Source organism: Mesoplodon densirostris, chromosome 14 (genome assembly GCF_025265405.1).
Source record: "Mesoplodon densirostris isolate mMesDen1 chromosome 14, mMesDen1 primary haplotype, whole genome shotgun sequence".
In the NCBI taxonomy this organism is placed as follows: domain Eukaryota; kingdom Metazoa; phylum Chordata; class Mammalia; order Artiodactyla; family Ziphiidae; genus Mesoplodon; species Mesoplodon densirostris.
This window is the reverse complement of record NC_082674.1, coordinates 36,337,614-36,359,766: the sequence shown is the minus strand read 5'-3', so window position 1 is coordinate 36,359,766 and position 22,153 is coordinate 36,337,614. Positions and strand designations below refer to the sequence as shown.

Below are 22,153 nucleotides of genomic sequence, written 5' to 3'. Positions count from 1 at the left end.
TCTGCCTGCCGATGCAGGGGATACGGGTTCGTGCCCCGGTCTGGGAGGATCCCGCGTGCCGTGGAGCAGCTGGGCCTGTGGGCCATGGCCGCTGGGCCTGTGCGTCCAGAGCCTGTGCTCCACAACGAGAGAGGCCACAGCAGTGAGAGGCCCACATACGGCAAAAAATCCGGTGTTCAACAACAACAAAAAAGAATACAAGACATGCAAAGAACCAGGAAAGTATGGCCCATACAGAGGGGGGAAAAGCATCAACAGAAAACTTGGCTGAGGAAACCCAAACATTGGACTTAGTGGACAATGACTTTAAATCAACTATTATACGTGTGTTCAAAAACAATATCTACAGGATTCTTTAAAAGTATGAGAACAATGCCTTATCAAATAGATACTGTCAATAAAGAGAAATTATGAAAAAAGCAAAAATTACAGTTGAAAAATACAATAAAGGAAGTGAAAAATTCCCTAGATGGGCTGGACAGATTTGAACTGCCCAAGGAATCAGCAAATGAGACAGACCAGTTGAAATTAGTCTCAGAACCAGAAGGAAAAGAATGAAGAATGACAAGAATCTGGTCAGGAGCTGGGATGTGTCTGGCTCACTAAACAATCACAAAATGAAGGAAAGGTGAAGGTCACTTAGAGACAAATGTGCCCCGTGTTTCAGAGGTTTCAGAGGATTATTCAGCAAGCACACCAGCACCCTGTGCTGAGCTGGGCATAAGGACTTACCATCCAATTAGGCCATTTTCCCTCGGGCATGTTTTCCATCCAGGATGTGATAACCTCAAACACAATGTTACCAGAAGAAGTGTCTAGTTTACCGAGGTAACTGTTGAAGGGAAAATCTGCTTCTTGGATAAAAGGCAGACCGTAGTACATCATGGTCTTGGCAATGTTCTCTCCATGGGTTTCAGTCCCCATGAACCTGTAAGAGTTGGCAGTGCAGTGACATCAGGGCCTGTCAGGAGACTGGGAAAGCGCTTTGCAGCTGCTGTGTCTCATGGACAGGATGTTGGGAGGTGAATGCATACTATTAACCGTATTGGCTAGGGCTCACTAGGAAGCAGAATCAAGCCAGATGACCAAGAAATGGCACACTGGGTCACCTGGCAATTTCTCATATTAAACCCAAAGACTAGCTTAATACTAAGCCATGTCTAAAACACGTTTGGATCTCAGTCAATACTGTTCTGTTCTTTAACTCTGAATGAAACTCAGTAACTTGCAGGAAGACTTTATTTAGCAATTCTCATCACTTCACTTAGAATGTACAGTATATGTCTGCATATAAGGTAAGAGGGGTTCCCCCAAAAATCCCCTTGTATTGGAATCCCTATAAAGTCTCACTTTATTATTGGGGTGCACTCTCAGTTGTTGAAAACCACACACTCTTCAGGGAAGACATATTCACCTGAAATGACCCACATCAATGCTGGTTTTAGCTGTTTGAGACATTACATTAATGGATAAGATACATAGTATCTGGAGCTCGCGTGTTTCAGTTCCAGTCCCATCTCTGTGGCCACTACCTATGTGACCATTACCTGCATGCTCAGAGTCTCAGTCCCCTCATCTGTAAAATGGGAATAGTGGTCAGAGGACCTACTTTAAGGAGAAGAAATTTCTTGAACTCCTTTTCCACTGATTTTATTGGGTAATCTATGTAAACACAATAAGAGTTAAATTCATTGAGTGTTTATTATGTGCCAGGCATTGTTTTAAGTACTTCACAGACATTATCTCATGTAATCTCACAACAACCTTATGGGGGTGTCATCATCACTTTTTCGTTGTTGAGAAAACTGAGACTTAGGTTAACTAACCTAATAGCTAACAGTTTAGTTGGAACATTTGCATGCTAACAGGTCAGATAATGATAAAAAATAGTAATGGTTAATGACTAACCTTTGGATAATATCTTTTAATTAATCTTCACAAAATTCCTGTGAATAAGTACTGTGGGATTAGCTTCATTTTACAAAAGAGGAAACAAAATCAGCAAAGTTAAGGAACATGAGAGACTATACCAGGCCCTAGCATAACTGAGTTATGATACATTGTAATTATGCGGTTTATTACATTATAACTGAATCTCTTAAGAATGCTTGGTTGTGAGGGATAAAGTGCAGATCACACACTGCGCCCGTGGTTACCTGTATCTCCCAGGCTCCCTGCTGTATTGGTCCATTGTCTGCCGGAAGCTGCGGACAATGTCGTGCATTCCCACCTGTGTGGTGGTGAAGTCATGGTACAGCTCCGAGTAGTGAGTGACTGTGTCCTTTGAAAACAGGACAGCATGGTTACCATCATGTCAAATGTCAAATGTCAAATGCCCATAGCTGGCCTCATGTGAATATGGACTGTCTCTTCAAAGGGCTCAAGCCGAGACACACATGCTCAAAGATGGTCCTAGGACTTCTGCTGCTCAAGGGAATTTGTGGATGGAAAAGAACATTAGAAACTTATGTTTCATTTTGTGTATAAATTATTAACTATAAATCTAGTAAACAAGTTAAATTTTACCAAACACCTAAACACTGATTACAAATGTATTTAATAAAATCCTCCTAAACATTTTATTGTCCCAAATGCACCAGACATTTTTAAAGGCAAACAAAACAAATTATCTTAATGATTATAGAGCGTATTATTACATTATCTGCTTACAAAACTATTAATATCATGCATTTAAATTTGTTTCTTTACCATTTCTGTCCTTTATTCTTACCGTTATACTTTTCCAGGGTTTTAGTAATTTTTTGTGATACTCATTCTCTGCCTTCCTAGGGTTACAGTAATCTTCTGGAATCAAAGTAAAAGATTATGTCTAATACAGGCTCAGTTTGTAAGTCCTGGGTTAGGGCGTGGACAGGCTAGAGAGTCCATGAGTTGCTATCCATTCAGTGGACCCCTTTTTTATAAGTGATTTTCCCTTGCTAGATCAAGGGAAGTTTTTTGAAATCTTAGATGTCTTCTGGAAATTACATGTTATTTAAGTTTTTCTTGGGTAGCACACAAAACCCATTGTTCTGATCATTTGTCTTGACTGGAAACATATGCCTGTCTTAGGACATATTATAATTAGCAAGGTTATTTTGAGATTTCTTCTCCTCCAAGGATAAGTGCTTCTCTTTGGGACAACTGGCTAATACACAACCTTTTTTCCCTTCATTTTTCCTTTCTACTGGAAATCATGTGCAAAAAAAAAAAAAGCTTAATCATAAACTTTGGTTCATGACATGGTCTCATAATTAGCCCATGCATGGCCAGCTTCCCTTTGTTACTCAGAACTATCAAACTGGTGACCATATGAATTCAATTTTACTTTCTAAAAAAGGCATCATGCTATATATAATTTTAGATTTTTTTGCTACACGTTATATCACTAAGATTGACCCATATTGCTGTGTTACTATAATTCATTTATTCTGACATTTCATTGTGTAAATGTACAAATCCGTTATTTTGGAATGCATTTTAGGACTACTGTCTACTTGGCCATTGAAAACAGAGTGACTGTAGAATGGTGGTCCACTAGAGGAGTGAGAGGGGCACGGGACTATTACTCTGTCACGTGTGACGTAGGAGAAAGGTTGAGAACCACTGGTGTGGAAGCACAGAGAGCCCAAATCCTGTAGCAGATACAGGCTTGGGTGGTGATTCTGTTCATCACCTGTCACCCTGATAAATTAATTTCTCTTAAGATTTGCTAAATGGGGATCATGAAACCTCACAAGATGTTGAGAGAGTTAAATGGATACAACAAATAGCGTACAATTGACACTCAGCAAGTGTTAGTTCCCTTCCCTTCTACCTATGTGTCCTTTAATGACTACAAAAGCACTTGGGGAATTTAGGCCGCCTCCCCTGAGCTTGAGCGATTGACAAAATCACAGTAAGTTATGGCCTTCGGTGGAGTCCACACTGTCCATGACCTCCAGAAACCTCGTCTTTGAAGGACTCCTGTAGGGATCACTCAGGAGGAAGCAGTGGAAGGAAATACCTGGTCACGTGCATTTGAAACTCCTCTATTTTCTAAAGAAAATGATTCAAAACACTTCCCTCTGGTAAGTGGTGTCTCAGGCTAAAAAAGACAACACTCTGATGACATTTTCAGAAAAGAAAATATATACATATATAACATTTTTAAATATATAAATACACATTTATGTAAAAATATATTTTTAAAACATATATACGTATATGTTTAAAACTTTACCGGGATTTGGGTCTTATTCACTTGGGCCTCGTCTCTCAGATGCTTTGCTTCTAGAAGAAATTGAACAGCATCGAAGCTAAAGCCATCAACACCCTTTGAGAGCCAAAACTGTATAATTTCCTAAACATGAAGAAGCGAAACACTTGGTTACGTTAACCACACATTGTTGTCATAAGGTTTAATAAAGGCCTTGACTGTTAATGACTTCCATCATAAAACAGTCACCTCCACATATAAAACAAGCACAGCACTCGTGTTCTTACCTATTTAGCACCACAGTGTCTGAGCATAATGAACTTTGAATAACTGCATTTATGGGCTCCCATTCTCTCTTATTTAAATTCAGAATGTTACATTTGTAATTGATGCTATGAGCATGTTCCCAAAGTTTAAAGAATCCACTCAAAATGAAAGATGGGACTCAGGAGAAACTGGGAACGTAGCTTATCTGCCCCATGCCCAGTTCCTTCAAGGTCACTCGGAACAGAGAAAATCACCAATTAAGCGCCCAATCATGAAGGGCTCTTCCACCAGACTGGGAGAGTCTGGAGGGAAAGAACTGCAGCTTTTATTTCTGCTTCCCTTGCCACTGACCCAGCAACTGTTATTTAGTGAACCAGTCGTGGAATGAAAGGATGAGGTATCAAGCCTGAATGAGTCAAACATGGTGTGATACTGTTGGGACACCAAAGAAGTACAGCATGTTCCCTGGCTTCGAGGAATCTAGAGTAGTTGGGGACACATGAGACATGAGAGGGTTACCCAACACAAGGCAGGACACGGTTCAAAATCATGAGAGGAGATTACTCTGCATGCCTATTGGACCTCCGAGAAGATCAGATTTAATATGGGTGGGCACAGCCAACCAAGGAAAAGCTAGAGCTTGAACTTGGCTGGTGGGATGTGATCAGGAAGTGACTCTAGAAGAACATTCCGGACTGTTTTGGGTACAGCATGAGTCAAGCATGGAGGCAGAGGATGACTTGGCCTGTATTGGGGCGTTTAGGAGGACCAGGTGACCTTGAAAAGCAGAGGGCCTAGTCTCAGCTCCCCTCGCATGCCAACCCCTCCCAGCTGGGCCTACTCCTGCACCCACCAAAAGTCACCCTCCTGCAAAGGGACAGTGGCTCTCCCTGCTCTCCTTTCAGCTCAGTCCTTGCTGAAAGGAAGGTCTTATAGGAATGTGTATATCACATTAGAGCAGAACCACCTGTAATTTAAAGTAGTGGAGTGAAGAAGCCAGTTCTCACCTAGTGAGGGGAACAGAGCTATAGACCCCAAATAAGGACTGTTCCCAGAATCGCTTGATTCAAAGGATGTTTCTTGTATCTACAAGAAATGTGCATATGGAGTCTGGAGTGCTGCCATTCAAGGCTCCCCAAAGTTTCTTTTTTTCTTAATATTTATTTGGTTGCACTGGGTCTTAGCTGCCGCAGGTAGGCTCCTTAGTTGTGGCTCACAGGCTCCTTAGTTGTGGCATGTGAACTCTTAGTTGCGGCATGCATGTGGGATCTAGTTCCCTGACCAGGGATCGAACCCAGCCCCCTGCATTGGGAGCGCAGAGCCTTATCCAGTACACCCCCAGGGAAGTCCCAAGGCTCCCAAAGGTTTCTACAGGCTGAACGCAAGGCTGATGTCAGCCTCTTCAAGGTGAGATTTTGAATGGCAAAGCTTGAACAAATTTTTCAAATGTAAGAGCAGGCTCTGCTGCTGACAATCCTCATCTTGAACACAGTTGACCCAAATACCCTTAAGCTGGCCTTACCCAATGGAATTTTTCTTTGGGGCACAAAACCCACAAATTTATTCTTAGCTAGCATCCTTCTTCACAAATTCATTCATTCAATAAGTATTTGGGTTCCAACTAGGGACCAGGCACTTAGCTAATAAGCCTTGGAACTAGAGCCATGAGCAAAATACAACACAACCTAGACACAGTCCTAGGTCTCACTGATTTTTTTAGAATCCTTAGCTGGACAAATATTAATGCAAAAATATTTAAATCACAGACACGATGAAACTTTGAAGGAAAGGAGCTTTGGTTACACAAAGCTTACACAAGGGGGTGAAAGAGCAGGATTTGCCAGGGAGGTCAGCGCAGCAGGATGGCAGGAAGGGAAGGCAGTTGGTTAGAGATTCAGCTGGAGAAGTCACCAGATATGAAGGCGCCTCATTTGTAGAACAGGATCTACAAAATTGCCTCATTTGTAGTGGGCTCTAAGGGCCCACTTAGCGTGAAGCTAACGAAGCTGAAGTTTCAGGACCCTTCACTGCATGGGCTCCTACCCACATTCGTTTTTCATTCTAAATGAGCACTCATTTTTCTGTACCTAATTTTATACTTCTTTCTTTTTCATTTCAAAAAGTCCCCCAATTCTTACAAGCTTCAGATACCACGCAAACCGGGTCCACCCCCAGGTGGCGCTGTTCTCTACAAGCGGGAACACTGGAAGGGGCTCTAGGTGGGGGTGGGGCACAAATAACTGTAATCCATCCAAGCAGCCTCTGAAAAAATGTGGGAAAACATTAAACACCATGCTGCTGTAAACATTAAGCTTTTGATCACTGATTTCCTAAAATAAAGCTACTCATTTTCTTCATGGGGTCCTCATTCACTTCGGGGATCTCAGTATTGCTAACTATTAACCCAACATTAAAGAATGAGGAACGTGTACCCCAGCGTAGGCATACGGCCCCAGCAGGGATGTTCACTGTAGTCCAGGAAGAGATGTTATCATTGTTTGATGAAACAAAACCGCAAAAGTTGGATGCTTGTTTTTGAGAGTCATTTTAAACGCTGAGGTTTTCACCCAGATAATCCAAAATCTGCTCTTGAAAAAGACTTGCTTCGTGCTATTTATTCTCAACCAGGTGAAAAAAGACAGCTCCAGATTTTAATGGTTAACCCTCTCTTTATGCCAACTAAGCTCCCCCAGGGGCCGGATGCGGAAATGGGCAAAGAGCCTGGTTCCGCCAGGTCTGGGTGACCCACGTAGGGACAACAGGACTCTGGGGACAGTACTCTGTGTTCCCGATTTCTGACTAACTCCCATGACATCACCAGGCACATTTTCATTCTTTTCTCCTTAAACAACTTGCTGCTCTGAGTGAAAAAGGAATCAGTTCAGCATTACACCAAGTCCCCTAACACATGAACCTTCAAGTTGCAAACTTTCAAAGATGCGAACGTGCGTTCACACGTACGATCACGTAAGTTAGTTCATGCGTCTGGCGTACATTGTCACGTGCATGCCTCCTCTACATGTGGTTGTGCTTTTGTGTACTTTACTGTACAGTACTGTATAGAGTACAGTAGTACAGTATCCTTACTGGAGATACGGGAAGAGGATGAGAGCTGCTACCCAGACATCACCGGATCGTTTTTTCAAGAGGGTAGATAGAACTGAATCCAGCAAGGAACCAGAGCCTGTGCCATCAACATCAGGCGTGAGTGAAATTGCAGCTTCAGCTCTACCATCTGCCACCCCCTCTCCCTCCTCCAGTCAGTAACTCTTCTTGCCTGCTTACTCCACGCCAGCCTCTGTATGCCAGCTGTTGTACTGTACTGCTGTACTTTTCAAGGTACTGCACTGTAAGATTTAAAATGTTTTCTTTATTTTGTGTTTGTTTTTTATGTATTATTTGTGTGAAAAGTATTATACATCTATTCCAGTACAGTATTATATAGCTGATTGTATGAGTTGGGTACCTAGGCTAATTTTGTTGGACTTAACAAATTGGACTTACGAACGTGCTCTCGGAATGGAACTCGTTCGTATGCAGGGGACTTACTGTACTGATATCCAAATCCTCGAAACCTCAAGGCAAACCTTTCCTTTTGAGATGACTGAAGTTACTGGGCCCATTTACCTAAAAAGCCAGGTTTGGAACAGAGAAAAGCTCTGCTCTTACATGTGATGATATATAAGACATCCTCTTGATAATGACATAAATCCCAGGTCATCCATCTCAAGAAGGAATGAGAAAGCACAGGCTATTTCAGAAGAACAGAGAGAAAACCATATCCTCTGCTTATAAGCAGGGAAAGTAAACTGACCCTACTGCTCTCCAGAAACCTGGGTAAAATTCCTTGTTAACTCTTCCAGAAGTAGGACATAGATCATGGGCTCCAGAATCTGACCCATCTGGGTACCATCCCATCTCCCCCACTGTCCAGCTGCATGAGTTAGCTTATCTGCATAACCTCCATAAACCTTGGTTTCCTCGTCAATAAAATAATACCTGCCTTGCAGGAATTCTGTGAGGATTAGGGGTACTGCTGCCAGAGTCAACTGACGCTTTGGTCTTTATATTACCTGATCTCTCTGCCATGTCTGACAACACAGACTAACCTTGTTGTCTAGAAATACTCATACGCCTTGGCTCTAGGATACCCCGCTTCTGGTTTGCTACTCCTCTGTCTGCTCAACACTCCTTTAAATATTAATACTCCTTGGGGCTCCATCTTATACCCTCTGTTCATTTTGCTGCACAACAGTATTGACTCATTTATCTATCATTTATTGATTATTTAACAAGTATTAATGCTTATACAAAAGCAACACACTGTCCTAAGTGCTTTGCAAAGGTTAAACCATTTAATCCCCAAACAACCCCACAAGGTATGTACCATTATTATTCCTATTTTACCATCGGGGGGATTGAGGCACAAGGACATGATGTACCTCGATCAAGGTCACATGGCAATAAGTGGTGCGTCAGAACTGGAACCCTGTGTGGCGCCTTATCCATTTGTTACGTGGCCTTCCTTTACTTTTATTTTTTTAGTTGGAGGACCTGCTACACCTGGCCCTCATTCCCACATGACAACAACCCCTACGAGCTAAGTGACAACTGGCCCCCTTGTTCCCCTCAGCTGGCCCAGTTCTCTCACTGATATTACCTACCTGACCTCTGTGGGCATTGTCCACATGTCAACAAATCCCAAAGTCTTATCTCCAGACCAGACCTTCCCCTGAGTTCCATGTCATTATATCCGCTGAGCACTTGGATGTCGCTCAGAGAGCTCAAACTCTGCATGACTGAGACCACCCCACCTCCACCCCGGCTCTTCCCATGTCTCCCATCCCAGGAAGCGGTCCCACCACCCAGCCAGCATTCAAATCTGAAACCTGGGAGTCACACTGGACTCTCTCTAAGGCCTGATGATGCCTCTGCAACCCCACCACCCTCACTGGCCCAAAGCCCCCACCATTCTTTTCTGGTCACTGTACCATCCACCTCCCTGGTCCCTCCACCTTTGAACCTGCCTTACTCAAGCCCCTTCTCCACAACCAGGTTGATTTTTCCAAATGCAAATCAAAAATTACTTCCCTGCCCAAGACCTTTTAAACCCAAATCCTACCATGGCCTCTTATGACCTGGTTCCTACCCTCCTCTCTCATCTCGTCCTGTCAACACCCCCCAACCCCCGGACAACATGTCTCCATATTGGACAACTCCCAGCACCTTCACTGTGCCGTGACCCTGCTTCCTCTCTGCTGGGAACACTCCCACCTGTGTCTCTTCGCTTGGCTCATTCTTACTCATCCTCTAGGTAACACTGCTTCCTCTGTAAAGTGTACCCTAGTCTCTCCCACTCTGTGTCCAGGTTAGGTGCCTGCCCTGCATTCTCCTACTTCCCACTGTCAGGACCACTCAGCACACTTTACTGTAATTTCCTGTTTGTCTACCTCCCCCTCCATAATATAATATAATATAGCCTGTGATGGCCACAACATGGGCCCACATTATCAACCACCGTACCCTGGCAAATGGCCAATACACAACACATACTGTTAAATGAGGGAATGATTTAGAATGAAGTGCATGGCATACAGAACATGCAGTGATTAGCATCAAGCACAGAGCTGGTTTATAAAGCAGGTAATGAGTAAATTTTATTTTGAATTGAGCTGCTTCTCTCCAGCACTACCATGCTTAATAGGGCAGAGCAGAGCCAACATTTATGCTCTGATTCCATCTTAAGCCAGGAGGGCATCTTGGTTCCCAGTCCCCAGCTGCCATGAACATACTACTTCCCTACTCCAGGGCTTAGCCTTCCCATGTGGTGGTTTCAGGGTCACACTGAGCTCCAGACATGGGGCCAGACCATCGGAGTTTCTTCCCTGCTCTACAGCTCATCCACTGGTCACTTCACCTCTCTGGGCCTCAGTTTCCTCATTTGTCAAATAAGGGATTTGGAGGGCAAGTAAAAACCAAAGTGATCAGAAAAGTATAAAATGCTAGACAGGGGCTTCCCTGGTGGCATAGTGGTTGAGAGTCCGCCTGCCGATGCAGGGGACACGGGATCGTGCCCCGGTCTGGGAAGATCCCACATGCCGCGGAGCGGCTGGGCCCGTGAGCCATGGCCGCTGAGCCTGCGCGTCCGGAGCCTGTGCTCCGCAACGGGAGAGGCCACAGCGGTGAGAGGCCTGCGCACCGCAAAAAAAAAAAAAAAAAAAAAGCTCCCACCTCCTCTGAGGAAACCTCCTGACTTCTCCAGCTGAAAATGCTCTAGCCCTGAGAGGTTCGGGGCAGAGCCAAGTCCCAAACGGCCAGTGTAAGGGGGGGACTAAGAGGAGAGAAGGGTGCTCCGTGCTGCCTGCCAGCCTCCCACTGTGCAGATAAGCTGAAATCGGATGGGAGCCCAGCGAAAGAAGGCTCAGACTCTGTGAGTACAAGCTGGTCTGCAAGCAGGGCTCGTTCTAAATGCCTCCCCACCACAGACTCGCAGCGTTGCAAATTATTAACCTGCTTAACTCTGCTGCGGAGATAAGTGCTGCTGGGGGGAAGGAGGGTGTCGGAAGCCCCTTCATGTGAAAGGTCCCTTTCCATGAGCAAAGAACTTTCCCTTACAGCTTTCAGCCTTTCTTATTTACTTCTAATAAGAAATCTTCTAAACCAGCCTTACAAAAATGTTTAACCTCTCAACCAGAGGCAATAATGATTCATCTCAAGAGGGATTTCATCCTGCAGGTCCAGTAAATAAGACTCCTATTCACGTACTCCACTACCTGGATGCCTGCAAGAGAACAGCTGGGTTAGCCAATAAAGGATTTATGTATTGCTGGCACATTTTGGCAAATTTGATCACACTTGTCTACACATCTCCAGACAATCCATCAATATTGTCACAACGAGCCTGGAGAAATCCACTGCCAGATAAACCAACTGGTTTATATTCCCATTTACATATTTCCAATTGAAAACCTCCTTGCAAAAACTATGCAGAGGAGTTCCCTGGCGGTGCACTGGTTAAGAATCCACCTGCCAATGCAGGGGACATGGGTTTGAGCCCTGGTCCGGGAAGACCCCACATGCCGCGGAGCAACTAAGCCCGTGTGCCACAACCATTGAGCCTGTGCTCTAGAGCCCGCGAGCCACAACTACTGAAGCCCCCGTGCCTAGAGCCGTGCTCCACAACGAGAAGCCACTGCAATGAGAAGCCCGCACACCACAACAAAGAGTAGCCTCCGCTCGCCGCAACTAGAGAAAGCCTGCGTGCGGGAGTGAAGACCCAACACAGCCAAAACTTAATTAATTAGTTAGTTAATTAATTAATTAATTAATTTAAAAAACTATGCAGGAAAAGTGAAACACACAAAGAGAAGTAGTTTGCCTCAAATCAGGTGTGGAGTTGTGGCTAAGAATGTGGACTCCAGAATCTCAGTGCTTGGGTTTGAATCCTGTCCCCTCACTCCCAAGGTGGGTGATGTCACCTCTCTAAGCCTCAGTTTCCTTCTTGTTAAAATGGTCATAAAATCTCTTAAGTTAGGCTTCTTCTGAGCATTAAATGAGATGATCCAGGTGAAGCACAAAGTAAGTGCCTAATGAGAGTGGTGGGGGCCCAAAGAGGGGGTGTGAGTGTGCAAATGATCCTCAGTGATGGAGAAGAGGAGAGTCCACACTCCATCAGAGAAGTTTAAAACTAACCCCTACTTAGCTAGCTGACCGTGTCTACCTCCCCTCTCTCAACTGAGACAAGGCTGCCTTGACAAGGTGCCTACTTCTCGAGATCGCAAAGCAATTCACCTAAATTCTGGAAAACATATATAGTAAAAATAGTCTTAGAACTAAGGAGTCTATAGGAATATATTTAACAAAGGAAGTGCAGGACTCGTACACTGAAAACATTGTTGAAAGAAATTAAAGGAGACCTTAAGTAAGTGGAAAGACATCCTGTGTCCGTGGATCAGAAGACTTAATATTGTTAAGACGGCAATACTCCCCCAAACTGATCCATAGATTCAATACAATCCCAGCAGGCTTATTTGTAGAAATTGACAAACAAATAATAAAATTCATAGGGAAATGCAAGGAACCCAGAATAGCCAAACAGTCTTAAAAACGAAGAACAAAGTTGTAGAGTTCACACTTCCCAATTTCAAAACTTACTATACAACTGTAGTAATCCAGACAGTACTGGCATAAGGACAGACATATAGATCGATGGAACAGAACTGACAGTCTAGAAATAAACCCCGACATTTATGATCAACTGATTTTCAAAAGGGTTCTAAGATAGTTCAATGATGAAAGAATAATCTTTTGTAAACACATGCTGCCGGGATAACTGGATAGCTACATGGAAAAGAATGAAGCTAGACTCCCTCTCACCATATACAAAAATGAACAAAAAATGGACCAGAGACCTAAGCGTAAAAGCTAAAGCTACAAAACTCTTATAAAGAAAACATGAGTTAAATCTTCATGACCTTGGGTTAGGCAATGGTTCTTAAATGTGACACTAAAAGCATAAGCAAGAAAAGAAAAAAACATAAGTTGGACATCATAACAGTTAAAAACCCTTGTGCTTCAAAGGGCACCATCGAGAAAGTAAAAAGACAACCTACAGAAAGGAAGAAAATTAACTGCAAATCACATGTCCAGAATACATAAAGAACTCTTACAACTCGACAAAAAAGACAAATAACACAATTTTAAATGGGCAAAGGATGTGAATAGACATTTCCCCAAAGAAAATATACAAACAAACTATAATCACATGAAAAGATGCTCAACATCATTAGCCATCAGGGAAATGCAAATCCAAACCACAGTGAGATACCACTTCGCACCTACTAGGATGACTATAATCAAAGATACAGACAATAACAAGTGTTGGTAAGGATGCAGAGAAATTGGAAACTTCATATACTGCTAGTAAAAATGTAAAATGGTCCAGCTGCTTTGGAAAACAGTTTCTCAAATAGTTAAATACAAATTATAAATATAGATACAGATCATAGACATTTAGATAGAGACTGTATGATTCCATTTATATGAAATGTCCAGAACAGGCATATCGATAGAGGCAGAAAGTAGCTTAGTGGTTGCCAGGGCCCAGGGGGAGAAAATGAGGGGACCATGGGAGCGACTTTGAGTGGGTATGGGGTTTCTTTTGGAGGTGATGAAAATGTTCTGAAATCGGTAGTGATACTTGCATTACTCAGTGAATGTACTAAAACCACTGACTTATATACTTGAAAGGTGTGAATTTTATGGTATGTGAATTATACCTCAATAAAGCTGTTATTTAAAAACAAAACAAGAACAGACTAAGGGGTGCAGGTGTTGTTAGTGACTCCAACTTGGCAGCCTGCATCCTCTCTATTTGGCTGATGTGGTGACCTGTAGAAAGGGACCCATGGCTCCGTGTCCTGTTCTCTTTGGGTCTCCTCCTCACCTACCTCAGAGCACTACCCCACTAACCTAACTTCTTGCCCATCAGAGCCGAAGCAGCAGCAATAATGGAAACAACAATATGGCTAATGTTCATTGTGAATTATGTGCCACGTGCTGCTGGAACTGCCACCACACAGGTGAGAGCCCCATCAGCTCTCACCTGGGGCGCTGAGGGAGCTCTCCGGTGCACGGACGACAGAGGACTGTCTCTAACTCAGCACGCATCCCTTACAGCAGCATCCACTGCCCCACGGCATCAGCTCCCACCCTCGCTTTTTGCACCCCAGCTCCGTTACTCTCTCCCTCATTTCACTGCAGTGCATTGGTGGGGTTGCCAGATAAAATACAGGACAACCAGTTAAGTTTTCATTTCAGATAAACAGTGAATAATTTTTTAGTAGAAGAATGTCTCAACTATTGTACTTCTCTGTTTAACTGAAATTAAAATTTAACTGAGTGTCCTGTCATTTCACTTGCCGTATCTGGCAGCCCTGCACGCTGGCCCCCAGGTTGTTTCTAAAACATGTGGAGCTCAGTCTCCCCCAAAGAATTTTGCATTTGCTCTTCTCTCTGCCTGAAATTCTCTTCTCCCAGATGTTCATGTGACTCCCTTTCAAATGTCAGGTTTTTGTGCAAATGGGACCTCAATATAGTGGTGTCTCTGAGCCAACTTCTCCCTGGCACTCCGAGGCTCTTTACCCTAAGCCTTCATCACCACCTGACATGTTATATATTTAGTTGTTAATTGTCTGCCTTCCCCTCAGGATACTGGGGATTCCTTGAGGGCAGGGCTTTGATGCCCTGCTTCATTCCCATTGCTTAGAACAGGACCTGGCACGGAGCAGACAATAAGTTGATATTTACTGAGTGAATACAGAAGTGTTTTGCATGGGTTATCTCATCTAATGTTCCTAAAAGTTCTCTGAGACAAAGACTGCAATCAATCGTGTTTCATGGATGAGGGATCCAAGACACACAAAAGCCAAATAACTCGCCCAGAAGCCCCCTGTAGCCAGTGGTGGGCCAGGTCCGGACACAGGAGCTGGACCCCCTAGCCCCTGTTCTGGCCCCGCCTCACCACACCAGCTCATTGTCACAGGCAGATGAGCATCTCAGAGCTAAGGTAACAGGTGTTTCTGCCTCCCTCCAACTTCGATTATTTGGGTTAGAGGAAGAAAGGAGCCACTGACATATCTAAGAGTCTGTATTTGCTTCAGACACCTTAATCCCAGAACTGAATTGCACTGCTTGATTTTGCCCACATAATTACTGTTTTTTAACACGAAGTATATCGAATAAACATTTAAGCACCCATGTAACAGAGAAGTTTGTGTGGGTGTCTATACTCACTTTTATTTCTTCTTGAACGTCAGGATTACGGAAATTTAAATCAGGTTGCTCTTTCATAAACTGATGAAAATAGCATTGGTTTCGTACTTCATCAAAGTGCCAACTGGAGTTTCCATATACACTTAACTAGCAAACAGAAAATAGCAAATCAGTTGCTTAGCACGGTTCCTATGATGGTATCGTCCACAAAGGAATGATCATTGCCATCCCAGCCCCTTGAGGACTGAGTGCACAAATCCCCAGAATTTTTTTTCTAGCGGGGGCACTAGGTAAATTAATTCCCCAAAATGCCATCCACTGGCCTAATGCCCCACAAGTGTGGTTGTGATGTGTTTGTACAGTAGAAGCTGTTCCCAACAACCACAACATGAAACCAATGCTCTCAAAGGCAGGACAAAGGCCAACTTAAGGAGCAGACATCTCTAATATATTTTCTTGAATCTTCTATCCAGGCTCTGGAATCCTGTTTGTGAAGAAAAGCAAATGGTGGCCAATTTGGGAGAAAGACATATTGTATTGGTCTTGGAGCTTGAATCCAGAGAGAGCAACTGTTTAAACTATATCCTCAGAAAAGTATTAGAATCATTCAAATTAAAACTCTACGAGTCCTCGGGAATAAAAGAAATCTAGAAACTTCAAGTGTTGGTTCCCAGTCGTGTTTGACCATGGGTGGTGCTTTCCTCCTTCTAGAAATGCTCATGTCCGTGGCATTTCCAGAAGGAGGAACTTGTGTGAGGGTTCCTCAGGGCTCTGTCTTGAGCCATTTGTTCATTTCACACTAAAGAGAACATCTGGACAGCATTTACAAACTGAGGGATTTTGCATAATATTTTCTTTTTAGTTAGAAGACCTAGTCACACTGGGTCCACATTTCCATGGCAAGCACTGGCCCAAGCTAAGGAGTAGCTGATGCCTTTTGAGGAAACATACTCTCGCCAGATCACCTCATGGCCCACCTGGATACAAACCAGGATAAGATTTTTACAGTATACATCAGTATTCAGAAAGATCAGTATACAAAATACAAAAAAAAAAAAAACCTCCACAAATCTATTTCAAAGGGACAAACAATCCAACAAAAAAACTGGGGAAAGAAACCATTAAACAGGTGTTCCACAGAAGTGGAAGCTCAAGTGAATAAACGGATGAAAAGGTGTTCAACATCATTAGTAATTAGGCAACTACTACATTAATAACTAGTAATTAGATAAATAATCATTAGCAATTAGAGAAATGTAAAATTAAGACCTCAGTGTAATTAGATAATAATCATTAGCAATTAGAGAAATGTAAAATTAAGACCAATTTATGTTCACTCGGTAAAAATTAGACTAGATCCAGTCCTTAGCCCTTTCATTTATTAGTTGTGAACCAGGGCAATGCGCTTAACATTTCTCTGCCTTGTTCTATTCATCTGCAAAATAGGAATTAAAGCCTAACTCATAAGATTGTAGGGTGAATTAAATAAATTAATGAATATAAAACACTTAGCACAGAGCCTGGCACAACAGTAAGCATCTAGCAAATGTTTGCTAGTGTCATCAACACTTTCAAAGGTGGCGGATCAGGAAAAAGAAAAATTAGGGAGGTGAAAATGCCAGGACTTACTAAAGGCCTGTTCACCAGGCTGCACATTAGTGTCATTCATGGAACCTGGGATATGGGAGGTTGGAGAAGATCACACCGTTGGCTTTGACACATGTCCTTTGAGTGCCCTTGGGTCATCTAAAAGTTGATGCCCAGGAGTCAGCCTCTTTAAATGTTTATGGAGGTCAAGAAGGAGGCCCTGGAGTGGGTACAGATGATCCAGAGGAAAAGGCTCCGCAGAAAGCAGGAGAGAAGGTGAACTAGCATGGGCAGAGGGACTGTCCTGGGACAAGAGTAGAGCTGCCAGAGAAAATATAAGACGTCCAATGAAATCTGAATTTCACATAAGCAACAAATACTTTTTTAGTAGAAGTATGTCCCATGCAATATTTTACACTAAAAAAATTATGCACTGTTTATCTAAAGCTCAGATTTCATTGGGCTTCCTGAATTTTCATTTGTAAGTCTGGTAACCCCAGACAGGAGAGACATGGTCTCAGCTGCAAAAGAAGTGACTAGGAAGAGGGTGGGAACGGGGGCAGGTGTGATGGCTTCTGTTCTTTCTTTAAAGTAGAGTTTGCTGCCAAGAGTGATAAGAATGGGGAGAAGGCAAGAGGCGGGAGGGTATGTTGATCAGCTGGATTTAGTAAAATTCCCCCAAAAGAATGGATGGATCAGTTCAGGTGGGGACAATGAGTGCGTCCAGAGGCTTAGATACTGAGGTTCAGGTAAAGAGAAAATGGATGGTTGGGTTTATTTATGGCTAGTGTTTTGTTCGACAGTGGAGTCAAAAAGCCAGAAAGGCAAAGGGGTCTGAAGAGTAGCACGACAGTTACTGAACAAATAGGACATGGAGTTTAAGCTGGACAGAGTGGGAAGTAAAGGAAGAAGACATTAATAGAGAGCATAGGTTTTAATTTGCTGAAATACATCAGCTCTACAATAAAATGAAAAATCCAAAATCAAATGATTAGGAGGCTTGGGACTTTATTTCTATTTCTTTGGGAAACTTGTTCCCCTTCCCATAAACTATACCCATCTTTTTTTTTTTTTCTTTTAACAGGGCTTTGTAAATAACCAGTTTAATCACTAAAGAGCTGCCCATTTTCCCTCTGTAAATCAAGCACGTCGGTACTTACCCAGTTGTTGGGTGGTATGGTTTTGCCATTTTCACGGGTACAGTCATGCCAGATATAATAATCAGTATATTTCCCTGTCTGGTTCCGACTCCATTGAAACCAAGCATGTTTATCACTGGTGTGGTTTGGTATGAAATCAATGATTAATTTTAAACCTAATGAATGAAAACATTTCAAATGTTAGGACAAGATTATATTAGAATAATGTAACAGTGAAGGAAAAAAATGCTTTAAGTTAAGCCTTTGGAGAAATGCTTTTCTTAACCCATCCCACCCACCTTCCATTCAATTTACCTTTATCATGTATGGCTGCAACCAGGTTCTCAAAATTTTTCATTGTTCCGAAAATGGGATCGATTTCTCGGAAATCTTCAACACCATGTCGGAAATCTTTAAGGGATGATTTATAAAATGAAGTAATCCAAACAGTTTTTATATTTAAAGTTGTGATGTAATCTAGTTTATCTTGAATGCCTGAAGGAAAAAGTCAAAGCCATGAAAAATAAATAAAGTTTGGGGTTTTTTAGTTGAAGGATTAAAAATAAAAGGAATAGGTCTAAGATGGAAATATTTATATTGAGACAGAAATATTTAGAATTTTGTTGAATATGGGTGAAATTCAAATAGCAAGGTCTAGTTCTACAAACAACAGCAAGTTAATCTTCTAGCAATAACCTTTGACCTTTAACATCGATGCATAATACTTAAAAAAATCTGTTTGCGGCTTGTTCATATTTTATACTTAAAATCAAGACTACACTATTGTTAATTTATTCTACACATGGTTTTTGAGCACCTAATCCAGGCCAGATGCTGGGCTAAGTGCCAAGGTATGAAGAAGAATAATACATGGCCCCTGATGGTCAAGTGGTCTGTGCTGCACTGTCCAGTGTGTAGCCACTTGCCATGTGGCTATCAAGCACTTGCAGTGTGACTAGTCTGAATTGAGATATGCTGTAAATGTAAAACACATGCTGGACTTTGAAGACCCAGTATGAAGAGAAAGAGTGTAAAATAGCTCATTTATATTTTTATATTGATGATATGTTGAAGTGACACAGTGGATGTGTTGGAGTATACAAAGTATATTATTAAAATTAATTTCACTCGTTTCTCTTTTACTTTTTTAATGTGGCTTCTAGAAAACTGACAATTACCTATGTGATCCACATTCTATTTCCCTTGGATATCGCTGAAGCCAAGAATTTATACAGAAGAGAATTCTAGAGTTGGCTGAGAAGAGATATGGGAATGAAACTGTACTTGGGACCTCGTAGGATAATTAGCAGATAGTGGCGTGGGGTGGGTGCTTCTAGTTCAGAGTCCTAAATGCAGAGCCAGAGTTGAGTTTCCCATTCAGTCTCCAGTAACTTTCTGTAGGACTCTACGTGGCTTCCTACAATCAGCCTGTCCGAGGTCACGGAGACCACAGGACAAAGTCCCCTGACTCCTGGCCTTGGGGCTCCTCCCCTGTAACAGGCTGTTGTCTTTGTCCTCATTGTACCTCAGTCCCCTGTGTGGGGTGGCTGTGAGACCACACAGAGTGTCAAAAGGCAACAAAAGAATGTTAAAGCAGATTTAAGTCAGAATTTTGATTTATATCAAAAACCAGCACAAAGGAACAGGATGATACAAACAGAGGCTGAACAGACACAAAGTAAACAAGGGATCTCCCAGGCCCACATTCCAGGGGACAGAAGGCAGTAAACTGAACTGAAACCTGGAAATTTTTCTTCAAGTAATAACAACAAAACCCCCTCAACCTCAAGGAAAAATACCTATTAATTACAGGAAGCAGCCAGTCCTTCAAGGAAAAGTTACCGGAAATGGCAAATGTGAGAGGTGATTAGAAGTTGCCCTTTGCAGGAGAATTTAGATGGAGATTACAGAGGGAGGGCCAGGAAGTGGGGAGTGTATTTTGGGGTTTAGGGTTTTGGGCTCTATTCCATCAAAACATCACTTTGCAAAGCATTTCCTTTGTAAGAAGCAGGTGCTAGGACCATGTTGGGGGCTGGGGGTTGGAAGGAAACTCACCCAGATACGTTACAAGGCAGTATCAGAGGTGCTGCTCCTCCAAAGCACCACAAGAGCTCTGGGGAGGGGAGTGCACCCACTGATCAGGAGGTTAAATACAGATTAATGAAGGAAGTGGGTTTGAACTGCATCTTGAAGGACAGAAAATATTTCAATTAGCTAAGATGCAGGATGTCTTTAAAAAGAGAAAAATTATATGAGTGTGAAAAAGAAAAGCCTTTTATTAGTTATCAGGAAAGTTGGAGATTTCAAGAGTGTATTTATAACATTTTAAAGTTTGATTAAGCTCATTGCCACTTCCCATACTCTATTAAATCATTCTGTTTTGTCTTCTTCAAGCCAAGTATCATTATCAAAAATTACCTTATTGGTTCATTTGTTCCTTATTGTTGCCTTTAACTAGGGTGACCTTATCAACCAATCTGCCTGGGACAGTTCCTGTGTATGGTTTGTATCCTTGTTTATGCAATAAATAATTAGGACATTCCACACTTAACACACTAGGAAATTATTAGCATAACTTTAAATTTTGCTTACTTTTTTATTAATATGGATATTGTTCTTAAATAATCCTTAATTCAAGTAATGACCAACCCACTCTATGCCTTTTCTTCTTTCCTTCATTTCTCAGAATTTAAGCTTTAGAGACTCAGCCTACACATTTTTTTTTTTTTTTTTGCGGTATGCGGGCCTCTCACTGTTGTGGCCTCCCCCGTTGCGGAGCACAGGCTCCGGACGCGCAGGCTCCGGACGCGCAGGCTCAGCGGCCATGGCTCACGGCCCCAGCCGCTCCGCGGCATATGGGATCCTCCCAGACCGGGGCACGAACCCGTATCCCCTGCATCGGCAGGCGGACTCTCAACCACTTGCGCCACCAGGGAGGCCCTCAGCCTACACATTTTAAAGACATCACTTAATCTTTTTCTAAAATATTATTTATGCTTTGTTCACTAATCAGAAACTCTCCACTAGATTGCCAAACCAGCCACTGTGCACACTGGAAAAGGAATGCTAAACAGTCACTCTGAGATAACCAACTCTAAAGTGCACAGAAGCAGGACACATTTCAGGAGGAAACTTGCCCACGTAGGAAGTTAGAATAGATGACCAACTACGCAAAGGTTCCTAGCAGGCAATAAACTAAACAGCTCTTTGGGGGCTCAAAGGGCTCCAGCAAGTAACCTTTCGTCATATGGGAAGAACTGTTGGGTTCTGCTGAGGGGCTTTTAAACATCATAAACAAGGAGAAACGTGGCGTGATCAGTCATACTGGATGGAATGTGCTTACCGCACAACCCAGGCATAATGCCCTTCAAGAACTGAAAGAGTCCCCTACAACCTCATCTCGGACACGCCCCAAACTCTCAAGGCACGCACCTTTTAGATCTCCGTTTCCATCCTTGTCGCTGTCCTTGAAAGACCTCGGGTAGATCCGGTACATGGGCCCCGCCTGCCACCAGTCCAGGCACTTCGGAGAGATGGCAATGATGCTTATGGTGGCCGCAATGAGCACGAGCACAGAAGCCACAGTGAGCCAGAAGAGGACCTCCCGGGGCACCCGGTAGCGGGCCTGGCCCGAGAACCGGAACAGCACCTCCTTGGGCATCCCTGCGTAGGGCCGGATATCCTTCAAGTCGGGCTCCGCAGGGCCAAAGATGTCCACGGCGTTGTGCTGTGGGCTGTCCTCTGGGCTGCCTGGGTCCGGGTCCCTCTCCAGGATGTCTTCATTTTGTACAAACCCGTTGTTTGTCCGGCCTCCCTTCATACTCATTCCAATGGAATCTCTCTTGCCTTTACCCTCAGCCATGTTTCACAATCTTATCCCTGCGGAGTGCCTTCCTGCAGTAACAAAAGTGGGAAGGGAACTCGCTGAATTGCTTGGTTGTGTTAATGAGCTTTGCGTGGTTTATAAATAAACTTGGCTGGACTTTGTCCAGCCAAGGAAGAAAGGGTAAAGGTAAAGGGAGTTTAAAAAAATTATCTTTCAAAAAAAAAGAAAAAAAAATTATCTTTACACCTGTGAGGCTGACGTAGCTATAGTCACTACACTGAGGGATTCAGATCTGGACTGGGACATGAGCATAGAGGAGGGGAAATGGGAAGAGGACATAGGGTTCCATTGCAATTTAAGGTG

General features: G+C 43.0%; 1 protein-coding gene across 1 annotated transcript in view; it reads right to left on the bottom strand.

The window, feature by feature from the left end:
• The window catches only part of SLC3A1 (solute carrier family 3 member 1), a 31,570-nt gene extending 9,744 nt beyond the window's left edge, over window positions 1–21,826 (bottom strand). The window contains exons 1-7 of the mRNA XM_060117374.1: window positions 21,397–21,826; window positions 18,280–18,459; window positions 17,986–18,140; window positions 15,260–15,385; window positions 4,223–4,342; window positions 2,157–2,281; window positions 733–928 (exon numbers count right to left, since the gene is read on the bottom strand). Of these exons, the coding sequence (XP_059973357.1) occupies window positions 733–928; window positions 2,157–2,281; window positions 4,223–4,342; window positions 15,260–15,385; window positions 17,986–18,140; window positions 18,280–18,459; window positions 21,397–21,826 (1,332 nt within the window). The remainder of the gene's footprint in view (window positions 1–732; window positions 929–2,156; window positions 2,282–4,222; window positions 4,343–15,259; window positions 15,386–17,985; window positions 18,141–18,279; window positions 18,460–21,396) is intronic.
• Window positions 21,827–22,153: the final 327 nt, after the last annotated feature.